We start from the raw sequence: 21,962 nt of genomic DNA on the forward strand, positions 1-21,962 counted from the left end.
AGTGTGTTTTTTTTTTTTTTTTTTATTGGGCCGCAAAGTCTTCGCTTTAACATTTCGTCCAAGACATGGTGTTTGTCCATGCCCTTTGGATAAGATTTTCTCGTATTCATTTTTGTTGTTTAAAATTGATAGTTTTAAATTTAAAACAATACAAAAAAATTTAAGAAGTCTTACAATTTTCATTGTTTAATATTATTACTATTTTCCATATTATGATATACTTAAACAAAATTCTTATAACAATTAAGTGTCATAAAATAAAACCAATTTGCTAGCACGCTTGCCTGGCTTCATCCACTCTAAATTAAAAGAACAATTTCAAAACCACGACCACTGTAGGAGCCAAAATTATATATGTTTATTACCGCATTCGAGACACTCAAATCAAGGTTCGTAAATTTATGAGTTATTATACAGTCTTCCATAACGTTTTCAGTACTAACCCAAAGGCAAAAGCGGAGTTCGTTTTCACTCACATCCTAAATTTTAGACAAAATATCATCAAGAGCCAAAACCAATGCATCGTAGAATTTTTGGACCCGTTTGATATCTCTATCTCTCGCCGCATAATCCAATGCAGTGATGGCATTGAAGAGGACCGAGTAGAGCTTCCTGAGTTGAGGCCTCTCCTTGCCGGGCTTGCTCTGAATGATGGTATAAATATCCTGCTTCAAATACGCAGCGCTCTTTCGCAGCGCTTTCTGGGCTTCCTTCCACGCCTCCGGCTCCAACAAGCCCGCCTTCACCCGCAGCAAGTCCTGCGCGTGGCCTCTGATCCCGGCCTCGGCCTCTGCCACACTTTGGTCCGGTGCCATCATCCTCAAGTCCAATGCACTTGCCACCGGCGTCGCAAAAACTCTACTATTGGACAGTAGAAGCAGCGAGCTCGCAGTTGCTAGCCTCCTGCTGATGCTGCTGCTGCTTTGTTTGTGGGTAGCTTCAGCTTGGACTATATTGTCATGGCGATGTTTGAATTGGTAATTAGTTAGGTCTGGAAAAGGTTTTTGTAGGTTGTTGGGTTCAAAGGCTGATATAATTGCTTTCACCAATGCCATAATGTGATGTCTCTTTTGGAAAACGTTATCCCCATATGATTTTGGTGCCTTATTTATATATGTCCTGGAATTCAGAGGGGGTTTGTTTTTTTCTCAAGCATAACTCTACATTCATGGAAATTTATACGAGACTAGCAAAAGGGCAACAGAAAAATTCTACTAGAAATCCTATGAATTAAGTAGAAATGAGAACTCCAAGTGGTCGATGTTTTTATGCTGCTGTGCGCTGATTGGTCGAACACCATTACTATGGATAGAATATTATATATATGCAGTTGTTTTCTCTGTTTGTACTAAACAATATATTTCTTACAAAAATTATTTATTCCAACTTTTGTGGGAAATCTTTTAGGTTTTAGTCTTTACAATCATTTGACGTTTGTTCTCAACCCTTTTTTCTTAATTAACTTCTAGTTTTATGCTAGCAAAAGACAATCCCACCAGGCTACTGGCCACCATGGTTAGACGCCTAGCTCCATACCAAGACCCACTCCTTCCGAGCTTGCAATCCATGATGGTGTGTCACAAGAAAAAAAACACTGAAAAATAAATTAATTAATAAATAATAAAAAGTGAGTCAACCCAAATTAACTAGATTGACCCAGTAGCAAAGGGCCATGAGAAAGCAAACCTCCCCTTGCCGTACTAGGGTCGCCGCAGGCTGACCACGACCCAGGGCCACCTAGAACTAGTTGCGGCCCAAGAACTAGCCCTAGGGGCGGCTCCACCACCAAAATATTTTCCTGAGTACAGAAGGGTCCCACGCAACACGCAAACAAGGATAACTTCGATATCCAAAAAATTCTTCGAGAAGATAAATATCATCTCTAAGAGATGAATATTATCTATAAGAGTTCTAATTTTTGTGGACTTAGGATTACTTCATGGCTCTCTATAAATAAGCAGTCACTCATTCCAAAAAAAGGTATGTCTTTGATACTAGTGGCAATTCTGCTCTATAGTTTTTAGCATCCTTAGTGTCTAACTTAAGTATCGGAGTGTTTGCGCGAAAAGGTTTAACTACTTTTTTTTTTCTTACAGACTTAGGTGACCTGATGACAACGTTCTCAATTAAATAAATTCATTGTTGTATCTTAACAACAACAGTTGGCATCGTATGTGGAAAACGTACGAAAAGCCAACGAATTAGTCTACAATGGCCCCAAATGAGAAGCACTACTGATCAACAAGGTCAAGAAAGAGCGAAAGCTCAGTCCCTAGGGTGTCCTCTCGGGGCACAGACATTCTCTCATTCCCAATGAGACCGCCACAAGATAGACCACTTCATACCACTCAAGATTCTTAGCCTCAGGCTAAACCTAAGTCTCACCTCGAAAGCCAGCTGGGAATTCACCCCCATGACTAGCTAGGGTGAACTTACTCTCAAGACTAGCTAGAATTCACCCCCAAGGCTAGCTGGGGGTTCACTCTCAAGACTAGTTGAGAATTCACCTCTAAGGCAAGCTGGGAGTTCACTCTCAAGACCAGTTGGAAATTCACCTCCAGGGCTAGTAGGAAACTCGTCCCACAAGATTTATAGAGCCAATTAGGCAACCTCTTCCCATGGTGCCACTAGAGTACGAAGTCTTGTGACACCAAAATAAAGAAGGAACATAGGCACTCCATAAAGTTATTGGGTTATTGAAAAATATTACCCCATGTGTGGCTTGCCATCAGCCTTGTGGAAGTATATGTTCAGCACAATCCCTCTCCAAAGGGCACAAAAAGAAAGTTCTAAGACTACACTGGAACCACAAAGAACTCGATCACAGTCCATTCCTCCTCGGAGAACCCATACCTGAGGCCCTTCTCCTTCTAGGATTCAAGATCATTGGAAGTACGTTTACTGATGAAAAACGGATCCTGCCAAGGGGTTTTGTGAAAAAGATCAACAATGTAACACCTCACTTTTTTGGGGCTGTTATAACTTAGGACGATTCTGAGATATAAAAAAAAAAAAAAAATTCTTTCAAAACTAATGCTAAACCATATCATTACTCATATCTATCCTAAAATTTTTATACATCTATCTCAAAAAAGAATCATCATATACGTCAAATGCGGAAACTAGAATTGAACTTTAACTTTAACATCAAATCATAGCGGTATACATGACCGTTTTTCAAACTTAATCCCCAATACAAGGCTATTCATCAATGGGACATAAGTTTCTCAACATGTTTTAATACATAACATAAGTTCTTGACTAACATTAACCTTAAATAGGCTTATACATCATCATTCTTTCAAAATGTATAGAATTCAAAGTAGCAGAACTTAAATACATAGACTACATAACATACATTCAATTCATCATTCACTTTGCTAAGTGCCATTTCATACCTCATTCATCCTCGTTTCTGTTACAATCTCCATCTAAAATATTTGAATATTCTAGGGGCAAAGCGCAAGTTAGATGATGAATCATCTAAATAAGGGTACAAAAATATATTTCGTGCGTGAATGCAAAATGTAAAATGTCATCATTCATTTTCTAGTTTGAATCGACTGCACCCAACTGCTACTCCCTATTTTTACAGCCTCCTTCCCATGCCGAGGTGTATGGGTGCACCCTTGGTAGAGCAGCGGTGCTAGTCCATAATCCCAAACCCTGTGCAATGTATGACCAATAATATCATCGTGTACACATGCACATTTCATCGATCATAGCATGTAAATGCAACCTACATGACATATTCACATCAACACATGACAACATGATAAAACTATTTACATAAAATTGGGTTTTGGGTCCAACCAGTTACCTTCTCAAGCTTATCGGGCTAGCTCGATATTCGTGCCTTATCTCGAAATACATGGATCGCCTCGATTTGCGTGACAACCTCAAAATTCACACAAGTCATTTCAACTTAAGCCTCAAAACACCATAATCATCATATTTGTTTAAATAAGCATTAAAACCTATTTTTACATAATTTCTTACATTTTCTTTATTTTTCTCTCTATTTCTTCCTATTTTTCCACAATAAATCCAAACTAAATATTTCTCAAATATTTAACTATAACAATTCATAAAATAACACTCCTGAATTTATTGAAATTTTCTAAGAAATTTTACTTACTTTAACTTAGCCTCTCAGGCTTTCTCAGTATGTGTGCCCTAACCTCGAAACTCGTGACCGATTAATTTTCTGATGACCTCTCGCACACCAGCACGCCGACCCTGCTTGCAGCTCCACCACCGACTGCCTCCAGTAGCCACGCAACTGCCAGCCATCGCCCCCTAACACAAGCCTTCACGCTAGCTTCCCCGCACGACCAGCCATGGTAGTTGGTTGCTACTCGCTGATCGGCCATTGACCTCACCGGCTGCCTCCATGCAAACACATCAAGGTTAGCTTTAAGGAAATTGGTAAGTTGGGACTTTACCTTGAGAGTCAGATTCTTTCCCAGCTGGAGACATATTTCTTCATCCTCTTCCCTGACTAAGATGTCCTGGAGCTCTTCCATTGGGCCTGTGGATCTATCACAGTCCACCTCGCGGGGGTCTAGATCGTAGCTAACACCTCTCTGGCTTATAGGCCACGGGTTGACCCCACAACAACATTCACCTTCTTCCCCTTGACCCCCATTTTTATAGTGTCTTCATAATAGCGCCTTGTAAGGTGTTGCTCACCTCGCACACATCCTATTCCATTAAGGGTAGGGAACTTGATAGTCAATGACCTGGTAGAGGTGATCAGATCTAGGTCGTTCATTGTTGGCCTCCCAAGTGCGACGTTATATGTTGAATGGCAGTCCACTATAAGGAATTTCGTTAATGTTGTGGCCTGGCGATCTACATCTCCAATGGTAAAGGGGAGACTAATTCGTTCAACAGGGATCACTGCATCTCTTGTAAACCCATAGAGTGGCTCCAGGGATGAGCTCAATTGCTCTGGCCGTAGTCCCATTTGATCAAAGCAAGCTCTGTACATTACACTCATCAAGTTGTCTGTATATACCATTATCCTTTGCAATTCAGCATTTCCAATTCAGGCGTGAATAACGAGGACATCATTGTGTGGCCAATGGACATCTTTAGCCTCTTCCTCCGAGAAAATGATCTTTTCTGTCATCCTTCTAGTTCGCTTCACGGGTGTGGCCTGCTCGTTTGACCCTGTCAATAAGACATGGTTGGCCTTATGCATGTACCTTTTGTGGGACCTAGGGGAAGTTCCAACGAGGTGGGGTCCGCCATGAATCGTATAGATTGTTCGAACTGCCGCTGCTGCGTTAGTTGTTGGGACAGTCGCACCACATAGTCTCTCAACCGACCTCTTCTAATCAGATCATCAATAGCAACCCTCAAAGCCCAGCATTCAGAAGTGTTATGACCCGCCTCGTTGTGGTATGCACAGAATTTCTCCTTGTTCTTGAATTTGTTGGGAGTCTTTATCGGGTTAGGCTTCCCGAACTCCTCCCTATTTCTTTCCATGGCGAAGATTCTTTCTTGGGGATCCGATAAAGCACTATAGCTATCAAAGCGACCTGACCGTGAAGGTCACTCCTCCCTATCCTCCTTGCGAGCTCACTTGGAGATCTGGTTGTTCGAGCGTTCTCCCCGAGCTTCCCTTTCTTTGTCTCTGTTATTTCTTTTCTTGTTCTAGTTGGAGCCCCCAGCCTCTTCTTTCTGTCCAGGGGGCTTTTTTGAGCCAAAAGCCTCTTCCCACCAGATCTCTTTGGCAGCTCGTTCATAGAATTCCCCTAAATCTTTAACAGGGGTCACGTAGATACTCTCATAGAGCTTCCCATCCTTGTGAAGACCTGCTGAAATCGTAGTCAAGATGCTTTCATCGGAGGGATCTTCGATATTGCTCACCTCACGTCTGAACCTGCCAATGTAGTCCTTTAAGGACTCGTTTGTCCTCTGGAATACCATGGCGAGATGGCATGCGGGGCGAACATCCTTCCCATCGCCCTGTATTGATTAAGAAACCTCTGCTAATATTCTTCCCAACTGCCAATGTTGCAAGGTGGAAGACTCTTGAACCAAGCTTGGGGGATATCACCCAAGATTGCTGGAAAGATGCAACGCTTGACCAGCGAGCTGGTTGTCTACAAATCCATCTAGACATTAAACGCGTCCAGGTGGTCATAGGGGTCATTGTCCCCATTGTACTGCCGCATACTTGGGACTTTAAATCTATGAGGGAAGGCTCAAGTTCAACTTCACTGATGAATGGTGTCCGGTCCCCATGGTCATTATTCTAGCTGCGAACTCCTTGTTGCGCCTCCAACTGTCGAACCCTTTGAAACAATTCCTCAACGATAGAGTCCGGGTCTGCAGATCGCTGGGCCTATGATCGCCTACTATCCTACTCTGGAGAATGATTATTTGGAGGTGAATAGTTATCTCCAATAGCCTCCTCACCCGGTAGAGGTCTCTCCTGTCGAGGTTGGCGAGCCCTTTGGGGTGAAGGGATTCTCAGTGGTCTCTAGACAGCCTATACCTGAACTTGGGCATGGACCCTGACTGCTTCAGCGAGCTACATAAATGTATTCTCTAACGCCTCCTGGCGTTACTGCTAGGCCTGGAACGTTTCCATCCCGATGGTATGAGCGACAAGTTAGACCGGAGCCTATGGGGGCATGCTGATGGTGACTCCAACCAATGGTGGAAAAGGGGCATCTGTTGCATAAACAATTAATGGGTCCTCTAGTTGATGGAACATCCAAAGGTTGATTGCGGTGATTCTCTAGCAAATCGGCCACTACGTCAAAACTTCGTGCATTCCTTCCTCTTATCATGGCTAGCGATCAGAGTGGGCCTTTCTTCTAGCGCCAAAATATCGACGTTTAGAATCAGCCGACCGTAATTCGTAGGCTCGCAATGAATAAATAAGTCGAAATACAAGGAAGAACAAAATAGAATGAACACAAAGAATTTTTACATGGTTCGGCTAGAACGGTGCCTACTCAACGACTATCTTTTGAGTATTCCAGCAGAGTAATAGTATGTTATCCTTCTTGTCTCTCTTACAATGGTATTTTTTGACCCCTATTTATAGTGAGGGGTGTTTACAATTACATAATTTTTAAGAGTGGAAAAGTGACACCATGGGGACAAAATGTCCTTATCAATTCCATAAAATCGGGAGTGGGCTCCGTATTATCAGTGATTCGATTTGCCTCACATAAAGTGAGTGGGTCCCTTCCTCTAGTTGTTCCACATTCTTGTTATTATGCAAGCTGAATAGTTTAACCGGTGAGCTGTACGGTTAGGCTAGCGAGCTAGAAGTATCGCTAAGGAGCTTGTTGGTCATATCGCTAAGAGTTCGCTGGAAGCCTTGCTGGGAGCTTGTTGGGTATATCGCTGAGAGCCCGCTGGAAGCCTTGCTGAGAGCTCGTTGGGAGTTCACTTAGTTTTTCAGTCTAAGCTCGGTTTTAGCGATGTGTGAGCTTATTCTGATGAGCACGGGCCTATTGAGCTTCAGGAGATTGGGCCGACCCATTGGGTCGAATCTAGCCCATAAGGAATAGTATGAAAAATACCCATAACAACTTGTTTTTTAAGAATGTATTAGAAAATTTCACTGCATAGCCGTTATTGTCAGGATTGCGATGGCCATTATTCTACGTGATTTGCATGCCAACTAATATTGCAAATTAAGCTTCAAGCTAAAGTGATCAATTTCATTTTTACGTGCAATTCCCCCTCTCCTAACCTTCTTCCGTTGTATTTGTAAAGCCCCGGTTGAACTACTCAACGTTAAGCCTATTTATTAATGGTCAGACTAGACTAGATCCAAGAACCACACCCCAATTGACCAAAATCAATCTGATCTTTAATTGGGAATACGTGAAACCTAAACCAGATCATTATTAGATCTGAATCCATCAAACCAAACAAGATCGGATATAACCCAAATCCGAATGAATCAAACAAGATCGGATATAACCCAAATCCGAATTCCATAGCCAGGCATAGTTGACGTATATGCTTAAGACACAGACAGAATTAACAAGAGAGTTTGCTGCTAACTCAATTAATTGCACTGAATGTTGAAGTTGAAGCATAGATATATAATATATATAATATAATAATACAACCACCCAAATCCCAACTCTCTGAAAACCATAAAGATATAATATGGCAGCACAGCAGCTGTATTGGCAAATGGCATTTCTTCGCTTACTACTGATGTTAAAATAATATGCATGCTGCATTCATTCACATCTCACAGCTGGTGCCACAATGACAGTCGTGCGCGCGCAAACCAAATAAATTGTTAATCTTTAAAAAAAGGGTGCTGTTCTAATGGATTAATTCTTGTGAATACAATAATACGATGGAGAAGGTATTTAATTTGTAATTACAATCCAACCATAATTCCTTATCCAACAAGTTACTATGCTTCTAAAGACGGGAAAAATTTGCAACATCCGAACCGACCAGAAGAGAAAACGAAAAAAAAAGATATATATATATATGTATATGTATATGTAAAGACCTAGATGAAAACAGGCAAGGAGCAAGAAGAAAAGAGTGAGGTGAGAAGAAACAAAAGCTTCCATACACTACTCTCCCCTATTATGCAAATAGCTTCCTGCAACGCCTACCTGGCTTGGTTTGGCGGCCCGCTGCCTCGCCATGAACAACCTCGTTGACCAAATCTTTGAATATCAGCCTCTCGACATCCAATCCTATTCCAGAGATTTCGTCATGCAAGTCGGTCCAACTCCCTGACCAGCGCATCACATCCTCCCTCACGATGCTTTTCAAGCTGTCGTCCTCGTCCTCTAAGCCGTGCTCAAATTTGTTAGCTCGAAGATGCTCTATCTCTGAACATAATTCTTTCAGAAGCTTTTGCGCATTTAGAGATTTCCTTGTGAGCTTGCAGGGCTTCATCCATGGCTCAGGAGAAGCCTTTTCTGAAACTAACTTCAGCACTAGAATCTCATTGACAGCATCAAATAGGAGCTTGCGGTGCTGTTTTTCGCTGTCGGGCTTATTCACATGGACAACATTTCCAATGCCACATTCTTCCTTGTGTTGACTGCTTGCCTTGGTCTGTTCCAAGACCAAGAATAACTCTGGGTTGATTGGGTGACCAGATGAATGAAGCTGAAATGTTGCCAGGCTTGAATCAAGATCCCTGAGGAGGAGACCTGAAGCTAACAATATCTCAGATATGTATCTGTGGTCTGTGTTCGTGTTCTCACATAGAGACGCAATATAATCTGTCTGTGCTTCATTATGGCTCGAGTTCAGTCGTCTAAGCTTCTGCACCAAGTGCTCAATATCCGCTAGTTTCTTGCGACTAACCTTGGACTGAAGACTGGAACCTGTGCTGTTAGGCATGAGATTCTCCACCGAGTCTGATTGATCCCTATTGCAACTTTCATTAGAATTCATGGTCCCATCATCTGTTAGAAAAAAACAAACAAGTGAGTTATGGAAAATGAAACATAGAATGTGCTTTCTGACAGGACAAAATCCTCAAAGGAAACCTAATATAATTGCTTTTTCGGCATTCTTCTCTCTTGAGTGGTCTCTTAATGGCAGAAGATATCTAATCTAGTTGAGTTCCTTAAAAGACTATATTCTAGGTTATGAAGAACAGCACAACTGCCGTGGACAGCATAAAAGCATGATGAAGATGATGATTGGTTTTCCTCCAGCTTAGGGTCATACTTATCATTCACCAGGTGGGGTAAATAGACATTCTTTTGTCCAGATTTTTTGAGAATTTGTGTCCCTACTTACCAGAGAGAGAGAGAAAGAGTTTGCATCCCACCACAGTGCCTCACATCTACTATCAATGACTAACTTGTCTGCATGTGTAACAAAAATATGAGCATATGCCCACGGTGTATTTGATTTCCCTACATAGTACAGATAACCTACTTGCACCAAATCACATATACAACTCCAAAATTACAGCTAAAACAAGCAGTCTTTTTCACATCCTTGAGGTTTCCCTTGGAAAGTTAGATGTCCATATGATTGAACTTAGTGATACTTCAAGATAATAGTGATGAAGGTTCAGTTCCTCCCATCACAGCAAGGTTATATCACAACTCACAAGAGCCAAATATACTAGCATATTAATTAGTGGTTGACCAGTTGTCAGAAAAGTCCATTTGACTAGAAGTTCAAGCATCATATACAACCAAGTTTCAGAAATTCAGTGGTGATTGAATAGCAATGTGTTTTTAGTCACAGCCAATCAAACAATCTTAGGGAAGCAAAATATTACCTTTGAAGGCATCTGATATTTGTTTCACAGGAGAAGCAGCATCCTCCCCATACATCGTGTCATCAAGTACAGAGACAGGACTAGGATGTTCAGGGGCAACTGAAGGAAATTCGGCCGCTGGCGCATCCTCACTTATCCTTGGAGCTAATCTCTAAAATAACATAATTAAACTGGTCACTATATATATCAACATAATTGAACAAATAGAAAAGATAAGAAAATCAAACATACCTTTTGAACTAAGGTAGACGAGGAGTTCTTGGCAGCTTTCACAGATGGACTCCGGCTGCCATTGGTCTCAGCACAGTGTTCCGAACTGGTAACTTCTATCTCTATCCCTGAGTCTGAGAAAATACTCCCATCCGATTGCACAGAAATGTCATTCTCTGGGTTATTCAAATTCCTTGCATCGCTGCTAATCTCACTCAATTGGTCATCACTCTGCCGCAAGTTCACTGATTTTGGTCTACGTTTCGCACTTGGGGAACCTGACTCCTGTTGCTGCTTGCTGGGCTGCCTTCTTGATTTACTGGAATCAGGAGAGATTGGTGGCCGAGAACGCTTCTCCAGCTCAAGCTTCTTCTGTTGCAATCTTGGGCTCACAGAGCCTGAGCTCTTCAACGCACTTGTAGTACTCTCTTTGGGCAACTGTAGAGACAATGATGCAATTTGTGTGGATTTTAAAGTTCTGTTGTTGGTTCTTTTACTACCTGTTGAATTGACAGCATTTTCATTGAAACTGGTCTTTGAAGTATGTTCTTTTTTTGTCTGGTTATTAACTGAACTTTTTCTACCATCTGCAGAGTACCTGCCCCTGTGTTTGGGTAGATCTGATAAGCGATCAATTGGGATTACTGAAGAAGCAGGAATGCCAGATTTCTCAACAAGTTTTGCTGGTTTCATGATCACAATTGGATCGAAGCTCCTCAAACTATTAGCTCCCTTACTTTTGGAGTTACCAACATGATCATTTTGTGACTTTTGTAGCTTTACTGATCTACCACTGACATGAAGACTTGAATATCTTGGCTGATGGTCTCTTTGTGATCTGAAATCTGAATCATGCTCCTCTCTACTGCTCTCTAGGAGCCCCTTTGCCTGCATGGCTTCCAGTATCTGTTTAAGGGCTCTGAGATCCTTTCCAGCTTGAGAGAACTCAAAATCCTTCAACCTTTTATCAATTTCACTATAAACAGAAGGAAAGGAGTTACTAGCCCTTGTTGGAGGTTTTGGATGCCTAAAAGCTGGTCTCTGAGAAGCTTGGGTGCCATCAACCTGCTTCCAAGGAGCTGGTTCAACTGGAAACCTTGAAATTGGCTTTATGGCTGATTCAGGTTTTCTCCAACGAGGTGAAGCAGGTTCCCTTGACAAACTACGTGGAGAACTAGATATTTGGATTGGTTGGCATGGATCACTTGATTTTAATGTTCTCAAAAAGGGATCAGAATCCTCAACTGGGTTTCTTTTGATCAATCCTATTCGACTGTCATTAGCCAAGGCAGCATCTGGCAGTGTTTCTAACCCCATTAGCTTAGCTACAACACTGGGAGGTCGTGCCTGAATTCCAGAAATTTGCTGACCTCCCTGAATTCCAGAAATTTGCTGCAGCACTGGCATCCTGTCATTGGAGTTGCCACCATCTCCCTGTGAATTTCTCACAAGAAAGTTTGATTTTGAATCAGAGTTCAAACTTCGCATTGAATCCTCCCTACCATCCAATGATAGTCTTGGACGTTCTTTAAGCTTCAGTGTTGATTTGTAGTTATCTCGTGATTCAAAGGACAACCAATTTAGTTCCCTTCCATCATAAGAAAACCGAGGAGCATCCTTTGTTACTGAAAACCGAGACTCGTCTTTTGAATCTCTAGATTCATTGAAATATGAAGGTGATTCTCGAAGTTTGGAAAGAACCCTGAGAGACTCTTTGATATCAGAAGGAAAATTTTGCTTTCCATTGAAGCCCATGCTGCAAGACCCATCACCAGATGCAGAGAACTGCAGAGGCTTTGGGGAATCTTTATACTTGGCAATTTGATCAACTGATTGTCCTTTGGTTGTAGTTTTTACTGATAGTCCCCGGGCTTCTCTGTACATGGAGTCCTTGACCACATCACGGAGATCAAGGGATTGCCTCCCAAATTGTGGAGAGGCACTTGATTGGCTCATTGCAGGGTCCCTTGAAGGAGTTTCAGGAAAAATGATTCGGTCAAAGGATAAGGGTTCTGGTTGAGCTGCCCTGTTACAGTCTAGAGAAGAGAAGGATGATGAACGAGAGGAAGATGAGAAAGAGGCCCGGGATGATTCAGTGGAGACTCTTTGTTTCTCATTGATAGTTTTGTTTGCATCCTTTTGATCCTGCATTTAGAAGTTCTATACTCAGATTCCAACACTACTAGCAACTAAGAGTAGTAAAAATAATAGGTTTACATTCACAGCTGAAAATAATTTCTGGTTCAAAAATAAAAATATATAGTTAACACTAGGGGAGTGGACAGCATCAGCTCAGCACACAACACAAGAATTTAACATTTTGTTGGGAGAAAAATGAAGGCAGGAAAAAAAATATTCCATGCAACACTAAGCATATATTATCATTTTATGATGACTTAGAAGTCTTGACAATATTTACACATGTATATGTTGCACATCATAAACATATATAAGTGAAATATCAAGTTAGCACAATCTGCAAACAGAGATTATGCTTACTATGCAAGACAGTGAATATATATTATACGCATGTTCATAAATGCATGTAGTTTAAAACTCATAAACATTTTATATATTTTCAGGAATTTCTTAGAAAATGGCATTAAGTTCTTGCCTCTGCTGTTGAAGGATGGTATACACCATTAGACTCAATTGAATACTTGAAGGGAGAAATACCTGCAAACAAAAATCAATAAAGTTAATTTTCAATTATGATATAAATGATAGGGAATCAGCATCTCAAAAATACAACATAAAAAAGAGACAAAAAGTAAAAATTCACTAAGAATCAAGTTGAGATCACTCAATGCCAATATAAGAATACAAAATTTATACATAAGTACCGTATTCAACACAAAAAAGATAATGGAACTATATTGGAAGATCAGTACAAGAGATCAATCTCACACATACTAACCATTTAAGTTCTATGAAATACGGTGGATTTTAACAGTCCAATTGAGGACAATTGACGTTCGAAATACAATTAAAAACCAACTAAAACAGTGTCCAATTAGAGGATTACCAGAAGGGAGCCTCTTGGGGCTGTGGCTGGTGATGCGCCTGCTAGATATGATGTGATCCCGATCAAAGAGTTGAAAAATCCCAGTCATGCATCCTATTTGTTTTTGCAAATCCGGGTTGTCATCTGTTAATGAATGTAAAAGTTTTGCAGCCATTTTTGCCCTTCTCTTGAGATATTCAAATTCCCAGCCTCGAAATCTCAATCACCCTTCCTAGTTCCTGTAAATGGTTGAACTTCAGATTCAATCACCAGAAAGAATTATCTCATACTATTTACTAGCTACTCCAGAACTAATTTTTCACAGCACTGTGAACATGCTACAATGAAACTAAGATGATTTTGTAGTAAACCAAGCAGGATTTCATGGTCCTGAAGATCACACAAAGTCATCTGGAACCAAATCTAATTCCCTTCTTTTCTCTCCTTAATTTCCTTCCAAATATATGCAAAAATTGAACCCCCAAATGAAGCTTTTTTCTGAACTCCAAAGCCTTGTAACAGCATCCCACTATCCATATTGATGCAATTACACAAATCAAAATACCTATTGTTGCAACTTAAATGCGTCACGGATGCCCCAAAGACCAAATTAACAATGTAATAAAAGGTCAAGAACAATAAACTTGGGCATCCTATCAATACTCACCAAACCACAATTTCCTATTTTGCAACTAAAAACCCCAAAGCTCATGAAGTTTTTCGGTGAGGATAAGGTTATCCATACACACGCACACAAACAAACGAAGTCGGAAATTCTTATTTTGTTGAAAATCAAGGCAAACGAGAAGAATAGAAGATGCCCAGGAAAAAAAAAAAAAAACAAAAAGAAACCCTTAATATAAGAAATCGGAAGTAGTGTGATTGGGTTATGAGAAAATGAAGGAGAGAATGGAAGCAAGCAAGCAAGTAGCCATAATTTGCAATCTGAAAGCAAAAGCAACAAACAGTACCTTGAATTGCAATCTGAAAGAACCGCGCGACGAAGCATAAGTGCAGATCCAGGAAGGGATGTCTTGGCATATGACTTCGTTTATTTGTTGCCAGAGAAAGAGAAGAGAAGAGACAGACGAGACGAGGAGAGAAGCAGACGAGGAAGGAAAGACAGCGCAGATAGTAGCGTGTGATATCTGGATGGTCGCGTCGTATGTGTTATTACTGTTGGAACATTATCAATCAATCATATCGGGGGGCCATGGAGTTGGCAACAAGATGGATTAAATTTTCATGGGTAACGCTCAGAGAAATACTTTATTGGTGATAAATATATTTTATTTAAAAATAATTCAGATATCTTTATTATATTTTAATCAAATTTTCAGGCACATTTACTAAATGCTAATAAATATATTGTAATTTAAAATATTTTATCAATCAATCCATAAAATTATTTTAAATATATATAAAAAATACAAGCATTACATTTTATATAAAAATAAAATACATTTATTATTTTTAAATAATTACGCCATCACCCAATTTATATTAGCTACTATTTTTGGTTTTTTTCCTGCTCCCTTAAGAGAGAGAGGGAGAGAGAGAGAGTAGGGGATGTAAATGGAGGCGTTTTCTCACACTTGCATGTGGTATGATTATGTGGGTGGGGCTGCCGTTGTCTGCATGGCATGTGACTTGTCAGTTAAGAATTTAGAAAAATAAATAAACTCATATATATAGAGAGATACATATAGAGAGAGAAGAGGGGGCGGGGGCCGGCTCTAAAGGTAGGGGATCGAGACGGTCTTCTAAGGTCCCCAACGTAGAAGATTTCTCAAAAATTAAGTTTGAATTTTAAATATGTATTTAAAATACGTATTAAAATATATAATTTATATTAATTTTATTTAAATTTAATTGGTAAAGTGATGGGTCGTAAATTAAAATTTTCTTAGGTCATTGGTTCAAATCACTCTCTATTAGTACGTTTGAATTTTTTTTATATTTTTAAATAATAAATACTAATCCCACAAATTTTATGAGAAAAATTAATGCTTTAGTGAAGTTTTCTATATTTTAATATTTGTTAAATAATAAATACCAATTTCATAAATTTTTGTAAGAAAAATTAATGTCTTAGTGAATTTTTTTATATTTTAATATTTTTTAAACAATAAATATCATTCCTTTACTTAGGGCTCCAAAATCTCATTGACCCTGAGGGAGAGAGGCCATTCAGCACCATCCACATTCCAAATTCCTTCTCGAAAGTACGCTTATTAGCTAAGCTTAAATTAATATAACTTTCTTCTATTTCTTCCTCTACCCTTTAAAAAATTAAAAACATTACTTCAACACTTAATTTCAACATTCAGAGTGACATTCTATATTAATATATATATTTATATATTAATATAACACATAATACAATATAATAATACATCAAAACACAAATATCATTCTAAATGTCAAAGTGAAGTGTTGAAATAGCATTTATTTTATAGTAAAAAGCAATAAATTTTTTAAAGTACAAAGATAAACTTGGTATTAATTAATTAAAACTACCTTTCCAGAGACATTTGGTGCAATAGGGTTGAATTTTATTTTAGTGATATACATTAATTATTTGAAAAATAAAATAAAATAAAATTAGCGTGCCAACGTGTGAAATGCATGCATGGCTGTTGTTGATCAAATACCTAGCACGAGAAAAAAGACTTAATTGCTCTCATGGATATAATTTAGCAGAAGAGACCGTACATGAGTTAGAATCTAAGAAGTCCTAGACGGTGCCACTATATAGACCATGACGAGTCCTCTGTTCGAATCTCGTTATTTGGGTTTCGTAATTAACTCTTTCTATAAAAATCTTAGATTGAGCTGTGAGAACCCTTAAAGACAAGGGTTTCACCATTAGGAACCTATGGAAAAAGACCTAATTAATAAATTTAAGTGGTGGGTTGCAATAAATGGCCTGCTGGCTGTACTTTGACGCCAACTTGCACAAGTATGTTATGACTCAATTACACCCTTTAAAAAGGGTTTTTAAACTTACAAATGGACCACTTCCATTTAATTACGTTCGTTGTCAACTTCAACCCTTAATTTGTCATATTTTATTTATATATTATTATTATATATATATATATACCAATAATGTGGTTGCTATATACTAAACTGATCTTGAAGTTGCTTCCTTCATCTTTTAGGGTATGGCTGCCATTGTACTAGATTTTTAGGTTTAAGCTCAAACTTGAGATGGCGAACGACGTGAAGAGCGAAAACTGGATATGATTGTCCCTTTGGCTAATGATTCATAGTGATTTGTCATATATGGATAATGAGAAAAGAAAAAGAAAAGAGGGAAAAAAATGATGGGGACGTTGATAGAAGAAGACAAAGGGATAGAGGAAGAAACAGGGCAGCGGGGCACATGCATAAAGTGGAAAGGGTATGTATGTACGTAGGACGTGGGCGTGCCTCAACTCTTAAGGGCAGCCCCAGCAGCAGCCAACCCCTTTTTCCTTTCCAATCATCATATCCTATATATCTTCCCAAACAGGACTTAATAGTCCTACTTTTCACGCGCGCCCTCCCCCACTCAAAATCATGTTACTCGCATGTAAAATGATATTCTAATAATACAACTTCCATTATGCATCAATTATATGATCCCATTGCTTTTTGTTATAATAATCTCTTTTTTTTTTTTCTCAAAAGAATTGGTATGGTCTGAAGCCAAGACACGTGCATATTGAAATGCAAGTTCTAATCTCTAATCCTATTATCTCTTTAGATAGTATTTATTAAAATAAATAATATAAAAAAATATTAAAATAAAATTAAAATATAAAATTATCAAGATAAGAGTGAGAAACATTCTAAGATTTCTATCAGATTATTTGTTAAATTTTTTAAAATTCGTTAATAATTGTACTTTTTTCATATGTTTTTTTAAATGCACATAATAATATCGAGATGAAAGTCTTTTACCAAAATATTTTTATTATTAAATTCATTCAAAATTGTATGTTAATATCAACAAAAAATTTATGATTAAAATAGTATTTTACGATTAAGTTGAATTGTCAAAAAATTAAAATTAAAATTAAAATTAGTGTTTTATTTTCTAAATTCATGCTTAAAAATAAATTCTAAAAAGACTCAAAAAATAGAAATAATTCCACTCAGATAATTAAAAATTGTCGAAACATATTTTTATAATAGATAATAAAATATAAAATTGAATAAAATAATTTAAAAAATTGGTGAAAGGAATTTATATTAAATAATAAAATATATAGAGAGATAAATTTAAATTTTAAACATCAGTGAAAGCAATAATGTCATTCAAATTTTAAAAATTATCAAAATATATGATAATTTAAAAATCTATTAAATCACACTAATTATAAGACTTAAATAAATAAATTCTTTTAAAACCAACCTTATTGTAAAAATAAGACTTAATAAATTTAAATTTAAAAAATATATTAAATGATATTAATTATTCTAAAGGGACATATAAGTAATTAATGCTTATCTTTAAAATATCAGATAAATTTATCTGGAGGGAGATCAAATAAATTTATCTAAAAAAAGTCAGATAAGAGATCATATAAGACTTTTTTCTGAAAAAATCAAATAAGTTTAACAAATACGTTGAAAAGAAAAAACATCGAAATGCTTCCCATATATAACATTTTCCCCCTCATATCTTAGTAAACAAACACTACCTTAGTAGGTAAATTTAAACAAATCAATTTACATTACACTTAGTTGTTATTTAGAAAATCGATGATAATAATCTTTATTATATCTTAATAATAGTATTATAGGCCCATTTTTATTAATTAAACACGGCTGATATCAATAAGAGACCATCAAACTTTAAATTATAGAATAAAATTACTCATGGGACTTAAAAACTAAAATCTCTCAGACAAATTAATAGTTTTTTTTTTAATGTGGCCAATTAAACTACCACATCAATAATACATAAAAATTAAGGGTGACAGTTACAGATATACTTGATGTTTAATTAGTGGTAGGAGGAGTTAAAAACATTACCTTATGTTTAAAGTTGTGTGTTTGATTACTAATCCAATTAATTCTTGCATAATTCTACATGCTACATATATAGTCCTGTAATTTGATATATATATATAGCTAACAAAAAATTAAGTTAAAGGCTTGTCCATATCCAAACATGTAGGAAGAACATTACTAATTTTACTAATTTTGCAAATATATTACCTCATCTCGCTGTCAAGATATATGGTTCACTATTAATGGTTTAAACTTGGGACCATATTAATTTAATTTTGCAAATATAAATTCACTATAAAATATGATATCATTTGGTTATGTACCAAATGTTGTGGCAAAGAGTAAGATAAATATTATTAATTTTCTAGAATGCAAATTATCTAAAATCTAAGCCTGATTGTGACCATATTAGGAGTCTTATATTTATCATAAGTGACAAATACTTATTTTCTAATCAGAGAAGTACTCTGATCTGATTAGAAATTAAGTGGGGTACTCCCTATAAACACATGTTGAGATGTGTCATATAAAATATATAGTAGTACATAGAAACATAGATTGTCTCTTGTTGACTCTCAACATGACATCTAGTAATATTCTCACATTGATTTTGTCCAAGTGTCTAAGTCTCTATTACAAGTATGGTGGTTTGCTCCCAGCCATTGATGTGATGTTGAGGGAAAAGCTCTCATGTGTGATGAGCTGAATGAAAATGAGCTTATTTAAAAGAAACACTTGTCTCTTCAAACCAAGATAAATGGTTTGTGGTTATGGACGAAGATATGACATCAATGGCTTTCAAAGGATATACCCAAAAAATAGTGTATAGACTATCAGAAGACATTTTCATTCATTATCATGCTGGATCCTTTTCACATGATTATTCCCATTGTAGCTCAGGTTAAACTTTGAGTTATTATAGATGGACATCAAAATAATTTTTCTCAGTAAAGAACTAGATTAGGAGATATGGATCAAACCTATCAGATTTGTTCTCAAAGGGTAAAAGCAAAAGATTTGCCGCCTTAAAAGATTCATCTATGGTTTCAAATAATCTTCTAGGCAATGGTATCTTTGGTTTCATGAAATTCTAACCTCCATAAATATATCCATGATGAAGGAAGACTAATGTGTATATGTCAAAAAAGAAAAGGAAGGGTTCCTAACCTATCCTTATATATGTTAATGGCATTCTTTTGGCTAGAAATAACATGGAGATTATTAATGTCATTTAAGAAGTGGTTATCCTTAGTTTTTGAGATGAAAGTCTTGGGGGAAGTGGGTTACGTGCTCAAGACTAAGATCCTAAGAGATCATTTTAGGAAACTCTTAGGTTGGTCTCAAGAGACTTATGTGAACACAGTGGCGGAGTCAAGACCTTAGGTCAGGGGGTAGACCTTAATAGATTTTTATTCTGAATTTTGGGTCATTTTTCAATTTTATCCTGTTTTAAAAATTGTTTCAATTTGAGCTTAATACTTTAAGATTGATGACAATTTTATCCTATGTTGCCCAGGCGCGTGTTCTAACTGACGTGGAGGATAATGTGGCATGCTGATGTGTTTGAAAGTAAAGCAAGATCGCTACGAGACAAGTAGTGTAGTTCAAAAATTTTGAACCTTACCCTAATCCCAACGATAGGATCAACGTCGAAATTAAATCATTCACATACACATAAAATAAATCTAACCCTTAGATTTTCGAGTCGTTCACGGATTCGACCAGTTCAAACGTCCAGCCTCTAACTCATGATGCGCGGCACGCGTCCGTTGGCAAGTAGAGCGAAATAGGAGTGTTAGCTCCTTCTCCTTTTTGCGGCTTGTGTATGGACGAAAAGAACTCCCATGTTTCAAATCGATGCCAAAAAGAAACGGGAAGAGTGAGTGGCATTCATTTTTCAACTCTTGAAAAACTACACAACCAACCATTAATTTTGAGCAACCCATAAAAGGATATTTATAGAGTAAATATCCTAGGGTTTCTTAAACCTTAATGGATTGGGCTAACCCATTAATCCTACTTAAACTAGAATCTTAAGTGGGTTTATCCTAATCTAACTAGAAATATAATTAAGTGGCTCAAATCCATTTATAAAATATTTAACCTAAATCTAATTCAAGTCCAAATATTTATTATTTAATATTTGATCCAAATCTAATTTAGCCCAAATATAATATTTAATATTTGGCCCAAATTTAATTTAGTCCAAATATAATATTTAATTTAATATTTGGCCCAAATCCAATTTAGTCCAAATATTAACTTAAGGCCAAATATATTTTATTTCCTATTTGTCACTCTAACAAATAAAAAATTATTAAATTAAAAATTCATTCCTAATTTAATCAACTGTCATTTTAAGAAACTCTTTCCTTTAACCTCGTCAGATCGACGTCCTTACGTCTATTTATTCTTTTTTTATGAGAAACTACGACGGCATAACTTCTTGCCGAAGTGTCCCACTTAACCATACGTCCGCTCTTTTGGTTTAAGCCAGGGACCGTGCCTATTGCACATGACTCATTAGGCTTACGAATATGTTGGCAATGTGTCGGTACGAACACATAAGACAATATTGGCCTCTAGCAAGGCGTCATGCCTACCCAATTATTCAGAAGGATTCATAATCCGCAAATAACCTTTCACGAGCATGGTTACCGTGTAATTCGATTATCTCGTCAATGTATCTTATGTGATCTCAAGCATGGTGATGTGTTGCTTGATAACGATCATATGAGTTTTCTTCGGTCATCTGAATATCTTCATTTAATAGAAAGTGAATCAATAACTCCTTATTGATCTCTTTCACCATGGTCATGGATTTAAAGTGAATATCCACTGAAAGTGCCTTAGATACATCATCCTCTATCAAGGGATAGACGAGTCCCATCTTAGCTATGCACCCATCTCCATAAGCCTCGCGATATGCCCAACGATCGCCCACATGCAACCCCCATCGAAACGATGTCAAAACATATCGGTCTTCTTATGAGATGACCGTGACAACCTCAGGTCCAAGAATTAGTTACACACATCTCATATGAGAATACCATCAACATATAATCAAAATAGATTCTCATGGCGAGCCATATCCAATGACACGTTCTCCAACATTAGTCACCTATGTACTTGTCTAGGCATTCCCATGCCTATGGGTGTGAGACCCCCATTACTATCACATAGCAAAAACATAGCACATACAAGTCTTACCGCAATTGTCAATGTCCATTCTTGACATTGCTACGACTTGGGATGTTTAATGATGTCTAGAAATTGTGATGCATCATCTCACATCTTTATAGATTAATCATAGTAAACATCACATGGACTTCTATCTAGTTTCATTTGATTATTACAATAATAACAAGAAACTAATAAAATGACTTCTTGTGAATTTGAACAACTCCTTATTCAAATAATAAACATGATTACAATTGTCAGTGTACAACATGCTCAATCTGATTGAGTCTAGAGCACCTACACTAA

General features: G+C 37.4%; 2 protein-coding genes across 2 annotated transcripts; both read right to left on the reverse strand.

Moving 5' to 3' along the window:
* Positions 1–344: 344 nt before the first annotated feature.
* LOC127790615 (psbQ-like protein 3, chloroplastic) lies at positions 345–1,159 on the reverse strand. The gene has a single exon (XM_052320192.1). The coding sequence runs from the start codon at positions 1,053–1,055 to the stop codon at positions 480–482; it is 576 nt and encodes a 191-aa protein (XP_052176152.1). The 5' UTR covers positions 1,056–1,159; the 3' UTR covers positions 345–479.
* Positions 1,160–8,343: 7,184 nt separating this feature from the next.
* LOC127790388 (protein LONGIFOLIA 1) lies at positions 8,344–14,652 on the reverse strand. The gene is made up of 6 exons (XM_052319885.1): positions 14,444–14,652; positions 13,494–13,711; positions 13,083–13,144; positions 10,490–12,613; positions 10,259–10,409; positions 8,344–9,425 (listed from the first exon to the last, which is right to left on the reverse strand). Exons 2-6 carry the CDS (start codon positions 13,645–13,647, stop codon positions 8,590–8,592), a joined length of 3,327 nt encoding a protein of 1,108 aa, XP_052175845.1. The 5' UTR covers positions 13,648–13,711; positions 14,444–14,652; the 3' UTR covers positions 8,344–8,589.
* Between the last annotated feature and the right edge of the window lie 7,310 nt (positions 14,653–21,962).

The sequence above is a fragment of the Diospyros lotus genome, chromosome 14 (assembly GCF_014633365.1).
Source record: "Diospyros lotus cultivar Yz01 chromosome 14, ASM1463336v1, whole genome shotgun sequence".
In the NCBI taxonomy this organism is placed as follows: domain Eukaryota; kingdom Viridiplantae; phylum Streptophyta; class Magnoliopsida; order Ericales; family Ebenaceae; genus Diospyros; species Diospyros lotus.

Bases quoted from the DNA above. Each gene is read 5' to 3' on its own strand.
- LOC127790388 (XM_052319885.1), bottom strand. From the start codon at position 13,647: ATGGCTGCAAAACTTTTACATTCATTAACAGATGACAACCCGGATTTG. The intron at 10,410-10,489 runs GTATGTTTGATT...ATGTTATTTTAG, and splicing joins CGTCTACCTTAGTTCAAAAG to AGATTAGCTCCAAGGATAAG. The intron at 9,426-10,258 runs GTAATATTTTGC...TTTTTCTAACAG, and splicing joins AATATCAGATGCCTTCAAAG to ATGATGGGACCATGAATTCT.
- LOC127790615 (XM_052320192.1), bottom strand. From the start codon at position 1,055: ATGGCATTGGTGAAAGCAATTATATCAGCCTTTGAACCCAACAACCTA.